The sequence below is a fragment of the Procambarus clarkii genome, chromosome 18, assembly GCF_040958095.1.
Source record: "Procambarus clarkii isolate CNS0578487 chromosome 18, FALCON_Pclarkii_2.0, whole genome shotgun sequence".
Lineage (NCBI taxonomy): Eukaryota > Metazoa > Arthropoda > Malacostraca > Decapoda > Cambaridae > Procambarus > Procambarus clarkii.
The window spans coordinates 16,990,506-16,998,841 of NC_091167.1; the positions used below are offsets into that span (position 1 = coordinate 16,990,506).

The following is an 8,336-nucleotide window of genomic DNA, read 5'->3' on the forward strand; positions in this document are numbered from 1 at the left end:
GGTAAATTGTATCTCACAGGTCTAATAGAATTTTTATGACCAGGCAACAAAAATTAGGCAAGAAAGAGAAGGGTGGGCAGACTGCATTTTCTTAGACTGTCAGAAAGCCTTTGACACACAACCCCACAAGAGGCTGTTACAGAAGTTATAGGAACAGGCAAGAATAAAAGCCAAGGCACCTCAATGGATAAGAGAGTATCTAAGCAACAGAAAACAGCAAGTAACTTTGAGGGAAGGAGCATTCAGAGTGGTGAGATGTCACCAGCAGTCCCCCACAGGACTTTGTACTTGGACCGATCCTGGTTCTGATGGAAGTGATCTTCCAGAGGGTATAGAGTCGACTCATTCCTCTCAAAGTTTGCTGATGATACAAAAATTATGAGAAGAATCAAGACAGAAAAAGATAGACAGAGACTACAAGATGACCAGGATGAATTGGAGGAATGGTCTAGAAAATGGCTACTAAAGTATAACTCGGGTAAGTGTAAAGTAATGAAATTAGGTGAAGGGAGCAGAAGGCCGAACACAAGGTATCATCTGGGAGGTAAATGCCAAAAGGCATTTTCAATACTTCAAAAGTCAAGTAGAGCAAAAGATCTGGGGGTTAATATACCTGATTTACCCAATTTTATCTGAGGAGCACTAACACTAGTGGCCTTAACAAGGACAGGAACCCGTTGGTTTGTCGAAGGTCACCTCATTCAATTTGATGATCTTTTCCAGGTAGATTTTGAAACCTAACACATTTTTGGCATTTACGTCTTCGGCCGGCCGGCGGTTTCATGGGTTTTTAACCCTGTGGGTGAAAAAGCATCTCCTGTTCCCAAGCCTACATTGGGGTTTGTATACATCAAACACCGTCCATATATACACTGTTTGTATATACATACATTGAAAGACTATGAGAAGACCTCATGGCCCTGGAAGACAAAAGTGTTAGGGGAGACATGATCACCACCTACAAAATTCTCAGAGGAATTGATAGGGTAGACAAAGACAAAATATTTAACACGGGAGGAACACTAAAAAGGGGACATAAGTAGAAATTGAGTGCCTAGATGAGCCACAGACATTAGAAAGAATTTGTTCAGTGTCATAGTTAACAAATGGAATACATTTACTCTATACTCTATATATTTAAAACTCTGAATTGTAATGTCAATCGTGACCTCCAACGCTTCCTAGAAGGTTGTAACAGAACTCATGTGCACCACACCAGAAACAAATACCTATTTGATATTCCAAGAGTTAGACTTAATCAAACTAGCAATGTTCTACAAATCAAGGGACCCAGAATGTGGTATGACCTTCCCAATTATGTCAAAGATTGTACCTCTTTCAACCAGTTTAAGATGAAAACTAAGTACTACCTAATTAACTCCTTGTAACCTACCTTACTTCTAAATTCTAAATTAAATTTTAAATAAATTACTAAATAAATTCAGAAAACTGCCCGAAACGCTTTGCGTAATAGTGGCTTTAGGCATTGTATGTACTAGCTCTTATCTATAAAGCCATCAAACTTTGTAAAATCTCTTTATGTATGTACCTTTGCCTAAATAAAAATTATAATTATTATTATTATTATTATTATAAAAATTATTATTATTATTATTATTATTAAATGTCAACCCATGTCTTACTATTTAAAAAAAAAACCAGCGTTGAATGTAATGAAACGCCATTTTCTGGGCGAGACCCGGAGGCTCCCCGGAGCTTTACCGGCTGATATGCTAATGTCAGACTTTGGCATCAGTCATGTGTATGGAGTTCTAGGGCCTACCGGGGACCACGAGCCAGAACCTGGCCCCCTCAGAGAGGCAAGGGGAGCAATGGCCTATAGAAATCCCCGTGTGGTTGGAAGCATTCTATGTCTGCCATCGACCGGGTCAAGCATCCAGAAAGGTAAGCATTCCAAAACAAACCACTATTCTGGTGAAAATTGCTACCTAAAGCCGAACTAGTGGATAGAACTCTTCAACAGAAAACAAGGAAACTAGTATGACGTCATACGTCACCGCGCCGCTGTCTGCGCAGCTCCCCCCTCCCCGGGAGGGGGAAGGGGGAGCCCCAGACCTCCCACGCCGGCTATCCACCCATCAGTTCTGAGGCTGGATGTCAAAACACGCGAAAAACGCCGACCGGAGGGAGGGAGGGTTGCCGGGGAGCCTCCGGGTCTCACCCAGAAAATGGCGTTTCATTACATTCAACGCTGGTTTTCTGGGGGGAGCCCCGTCGGCTCCCCGGAGCTAACTACCCACAGAGGAAGGTCAAAGGGACAGAACCGGGAGGCGGACACCACGCACCCCCCAAGGAGGCGAGACAACCGGTAGCAAACGCCAACCCAAGGCGCCACAGCCCCGAAAATCCCGGGAACAACACGAGAACCACGAGCAGCAAGGCCCCTGCACGAACACCAAAAATCCATGCCCGAAAGACCGCAAGGCCACGTCGCCCAGACGGCAGCGAGAGCAGCGAAGCCACGAACGCCACAGGCATGAGGGAAGAACACAGGCAGCTTAGCCGCAAGAACACGGCTGACCACCCGGGACACTATCACCCGCGAACCGGGAAGAACAGAACCGGATCAACGCAAAACGCGCTCCGGACCCAAACGCCGTGGCACGCAAACAACAGCGGAGGGCCGCCACTGAACACAAAAACGACACACCCCCGGCCCGACCAACGAAGCACCAACAAACCCTGGACCCCTCCAGAATGCAGCAGCCCCACCCCGCGCCAGAAAAGATGGAGACTGCTGCCACCAAACAACCAAAACGCTAAAACCGAAGGAGCAAGAAAACTCAGCGACTCGACCCCCAGAGGCAAAGGCCCAAAGGAAAGAGCCGACGAAAAAACACACCGGAACCGAAGGGGCACTACCAACCGAGGAGAAGACAGAGCACGCTGACCAGAGACCAGGATGGTGCAAGCGGCACACGAACAGGCCGGAGGTGAAACGACGCACAAGACAGCTGACTAACGGTGCAGAAGCAACACCTAGAAAACAGACACCACACTCTAGGTACAGTGCTGAAACAACCACTGGAGCCGGAGCACATAACCATTGCCTATAGCATCAGCCGAAGAACTGATGGGTGGATAGCCGGCGTGGGAGGTCTGAGGCTCCCCCTTCCCCCTCCCGGGGATGGGGGAGCTGCGCAGACAGCGGCGCGGTGACGTATGACGTCATACTAGTTTCCTTGTTTTCTGTTGAAGAGTTCTATCCACTAGTTCGGCTTTAGGTAGCAATTTTCACCAGAATAGTGGTTTGTTTTGGAATGCTTACCTTTCTGGATGCTTGACCCGGTCGATGGCAGACATAGAATGCTTCCAACCACACGGGGGTTACTATAGGCCATTGCTCCCCTTGCCTCTCTGAGGGGGCCAGGTTCTGGCTCGTGGTCCCCGGTAGGCCCTAGAACTCCATACACATGACTGATGCCAAAGTCTGACATTAGCATATCAGCCGGTAAAGCTCCGGGGAGCCGACGGGGCTCCCCCCAGAAAAAATGCTGTTTATTGACCAACTTGTATACTGGCTATTTTCTACCATATTCCCCCTTTTTTTATCTTTTATTATTTTTTTTTCATTCAACACAATTTATACTTTAAGCTCAATTACTATTAAGTTTTAGTCTAAGTGTTTTTTTCCCCACCTCACCTTGCCTGAAATGCTATGCGTACTAGTGGCTTTAGGTATTGTATGTACTACCTCTATCTTTAAATCTAACAGAATGTTTGTACTGTAATGCTGCAACTATGTATGTACTGTTCCTAAATAAATTATTATTATTATTATTATTATTACTACTACATTAGGCAGTGATGTGGTGGAGGCAGACTCCATACACAGTTTCATATGTAGGTATGATAATAATTATAATAATTCATTGTGTCGGGGAACAGGAAGCCAGAGTGGTCACACAGTAGACTTATATCAAGGTTTCCCCCACCCCCAAGCCGAATTACTGACCTCACCCAGGATGCAACCCTACAACAAGGTGACTAACACCTGAGTATCTACTCACTTCTAGGTGAATAGAGGCATTAGGTGAAAGGAAATGTGTCCAACCATTTCTGTCCTGCCCGGGATACGAACTCGGAATTCTCGATTGTGCGTCGAGAACGAATCCGACTACTGTATTACCGGGATGATAGAGCCCAATAAACTCAGGAACCTGTACTCCAGTTGATTGACAGTTATGAGGCAGGACCAAAGAGCTGAAACTCAACCTGCACACGCACAACTAGGTAAATACAACTAGGCAAGTACTTGACATCACCATGTTCAGGTGAATACCGACAATTGTACTCACCTAGTTGTACTCGCCTAGTTATGCTTGCAGGGGAGGAGTTCTGGCTCTTTGGTTCTGCCTCTCAGTCAGTCAGTCAACTGGTAATTACCTAAGTGTAATTACCTAAGTGTAGTTACAGGATGAGAGCTACGCTCGTGGTGTCCCGTCTTCCCAGCACTCTTTGTCATATAACGCTTTGAAACTACTGACGGTCTTGGCCTCCACCACCTTCTCACCTAACTTGTTCCAACCGTCTACCACTCTATTTGCGAAAGTGAATTTTCTTATATTTCTTCGGCATCTGTGTTTAGCTAGTTATATCTATGACCTCTTGTTCTTGAAGTGCCAGGTCTCAGGAAATCTTCCCTATCGATTTTATCAATTCCTGTTACTATTTTGTATGTAGTGATCATATCACCTCTTTTTCTTCTGTCTTCTAGTTTTGGCATATTTAATGCCTCTAACCTCTCCTCGTAGCTCTTGCCCTTCAGTTCTGGGAGCCACTTAGTAGCATGTCTTTGCACCTTTTCCAGTTTGTTGATGTGCTTCTTAAGATATGGGCACCACACAACCGCTGCATATTCTAGCTTTGGTCTAACAAAAGTCGTGAAAAGAAGCATTCATTCCTTCATGGTTGGAACTCCGGACTGCCAGGCCGTGGACGCTCAACCATTACATCTGGTCTGGTGTACAGATTCCTGAGCCTATTGGGCTCTATCAACTCTATATTTGAAACTGTGTATGGAGTCAGCCTCCACCACATCACTGCCTAAAGCATTCAATTTGTTAACTACTCTGACACTGAAAATATTCTTTCTAATGTCTCTGTGGCTCATTTGGGTACTCAATTTCCACCTGTAGAGGAGATTGTGATTGTGTGGAGAACTTGTTGCCCTTTGAGTGAAGTGGGTCACATCTCTTACAAGTATGTCACTATACATCACTTCACCACCAGTGTAAAACAAAATCTACCATTTATATACCAAAACTGCAATACCACTATCTCCATTTCCTACAGTATAAAAGGTGAGCTCAGACCACGGTAACTAATTATATAAAATGTTGGTAAGGAGGTGGTCAACATCTATATTTTTTACTCGCAAAGGTTAAAACTAAATTATCCTATATTATTACAAAAGCAAAACCAAAATATGGACACGGTTTTCAAACATATTACTACATAATAATAAAGTAAAGTGACCAATTTATGCCGGGTGTAGACCTTTGGAACATCTTGGAGGAGTAGATGTTGATAATCTTGGGAGAGGTCAGCCAGCACGAGTGCCTGAAGGATGAGCTCCTGCTGTAACTCTGCTTGTGGTGCCATGGTGTGTGTTGATACCTGCAGGTCGCTTACACTCTCACAACAACCGTTCAGGTCGCTTACACTCCGACAACAACCATTCAAGTCGCTTACACTCCGACAACAACCTTACATGTAGTTTACACTCCGAAAACAACCTTACATGTAGTTTACACTCTGAAAACAACCTTGCATACAAAAACTGTAGTTTTAACCTTACATGTAGTTTACACTCCGACAACAACCTTACATGTAGTTTACACTCCGACATTTGTGAATTTGTATGTGTTATAGAACCATTATGACACTAGCTCTCCACATATGTCAGTTGCTTAATTTAGAAACTGTGCTTGTGGTTGACCTCGAACCCATTCATGATGTGACGATGTGTATTGTATATTGTAACTAGCTCATCAAGATTGCAACTTGCTTAATTAAATGAATTGTGGAGTTCAGATTGATTCATTGATAAAGATTAAGCCACTCAAGAGGTGGCACGGGCATGAGTAGCCCGTAAGTGGTACAACTTTTTGTTCGGTAATTCTTTTCAGTATTCTGAGGTTGCGTGTTGTTCTTCAGCTATATCTTGCTCTGGTTAGGCCCCACTTGGATTATGCTGTTCAGTTTTGGTCGCCATATTATAGAATGGATATAAATTTACTTGAACGTGTCCAGCGAAGGATGACAAAGTTAATTCCCCAAATTAGAAACCTGTCATATGAAGAGAGATTAACAAAGCTTAAATTGCATTCACTGGAAAAGCGAAGAATTAGGGGTGACATGATAGAGTTTTACAAGTGGATGAATGGATAAAACAAAGTGGATATGAATAGGGTATTAAAAGTATCAACCCACAAGACAGAACACGAAACAATGGGTATAAATTGGATAAATTTAGATTTAGGAAAGACCTGGGTAAATACTGGTTCGGTAACAGGGTTGCTGATTTGTGGAACCAATTACCTCGTAATGTGGAGGTGGACTCCCTCGATTGTTTCAAACGTGGGTTGGACATGTATATGAGTGGGATTGGGTGGTTATATATAGGAGCTGCTTCCTATATATAAGGCAGCCTATTGGACCTACAAGGCCCAGTAATCTAAATGGGGCCAGCAAAGTCTCAGCAGCTGGCAGTCAAAGCTGCCCTTGTCAAGCACATGTACAGTAATTTTAGGGTTAAGTTAGGTAAGGTAAATGTTCAGAATTGAAGAACTACTGTACAGTGATTAAGCAGAGGTTAACTTCACCAAAGTTGAAACTTCTGTTGACACTATTTTAGTTTAGTCTTTTTTAGTTTAATTTTTTTTAGTTTAGTCACCCCTCCAATATTTTCCAGTTTCCAGAACAACCTCTTATGTGGAACTCTGTCGAAAGCCTTTTTTAGGTCTAGATAGATGCAGTCAACCCATCCATCTCTTTCCTGTAATATCTCTGTGGCTCGATCATAGTAACTGAGTAAATTCGAAACACAGTATCTTCCAGATCGAAAACCATACTGTCTGTCTGATATAATATAATTTCTCTCCAGGTGTTCTATCCATTTAGTTTTGATTAGTTTTTCTAATACTTTCACTATTACACTTGTCAATGATACAGGTCTATAATTGAGGGGGTCTTCCCTGCTGCCACTTTTGTAGATTGGAACTATGTTAGCCTCCACACATCTGCTACAACTTTTTTTTTTTTTTTTTGAGATATATACAAGAGTTGTTACATTCTTGTACAGCCACTAGTACGCGTAGCGTTTCGGGCAGGTCCCTGGAATACGATCCCCGCCGCGAAGAATTGTTTTTTCATCCAAGTACATATTTTACTGTTGCGTTAAACAGAGGCTACAGTTAAGGAATTGCGCCCAGTAAATCCTCCCCGGCCAGGATACGAACCGATGACATAGCGCTCGCGGAACGCCAGGCGAGTGTCTTACCACTACACCACGGAGACTGTAACTCCTGTACACATGGATGCCTGAAAGATCAGGTGAAGTGAAATGCTGAGCTCAGGTGCACATTCTCTCAGAACCCATGGTGAAACTCCATCTGGACCAACTGCTTTATTCTTACTTAGTTCCTTTAGCGTAGTTTTCACTTCATCTCTAGACACTTCTATGTGCTCTATGTTGTTCTCTGGAATTCTTATTGTGTCTGGTTCTCTGAAGATCTCATTTTGTACAAACACACTTTGGAACTTTTCGTTTAATGTTTCACACATTTCTTTTTCATTTTCCGTATATCTGTCCCCCATTTTCAACCTCTGAATATTATCCTTTACCTGCAGCTTACTTTTAATGAAATTATAGAAACGGCCTGGATCTGATTTACATTTGTCTGCTATACCGTTCTCAAAGTTCCTCTCTCCTTATTGACGTGTAGTTGTTTCTTGCATCTTTGTATCGCTGGTATGTTTGGGGGTTTGGCCCCTTTCTATAATGATTCCATGCTTGTCTTTTGATCTCTGGCCTTCTCACAATTTCTGTTGCACCCTATTTCCTAGGTCTGCATGTCTGTTTTGGTATGAATGTTTGTGTGCCTTCATCATATATTGTGCAAAATTTGGCATACATCTCATTTACTTCCTTGCCTAGCAACAAGTCTATCCAATTATACCCAAGAAAAAATTGTCTAAGTTCCCCATAGCATCCTCTCTTGAAATCGAGTTTAACAACTGTTTTACTGTCCCCATTCTCTACTAGATTATATCGCATATCGTATTTAATGTCCAAAAGGACGTGATCACTC

At 43.1% G+C, this 8,336-nt stretch overlaps 1 protein-coding gene across 1 annotated transcript in view; it reads right to left on the bottom strand.

Annotated features, from left to right (window-relative positions):
• The window catches only part of LOC123754503 (eukaryotic translation initiation factor 2B subunit epsilon), a 54,268-nt gene extending 48,573 nt beyond the window's left edge, over nt 1-5,695 (bottom strand). Inside the window, exon 1 of the mRNA XM_045736956.2 lies at nt 5,521-5,695. Within this exon, the coding sequence (XP_045592912.1) occupies nt 5,521-5,625 (105 nt within the window). The 5' untranslated portion in view covers nt 5,626-5,695. The remainder of the gene's footprint in view (nt 1-5,520) is intronic.
• Nucleotides 5,696-8,336: the final 2,641 nt, after the last annotated feature.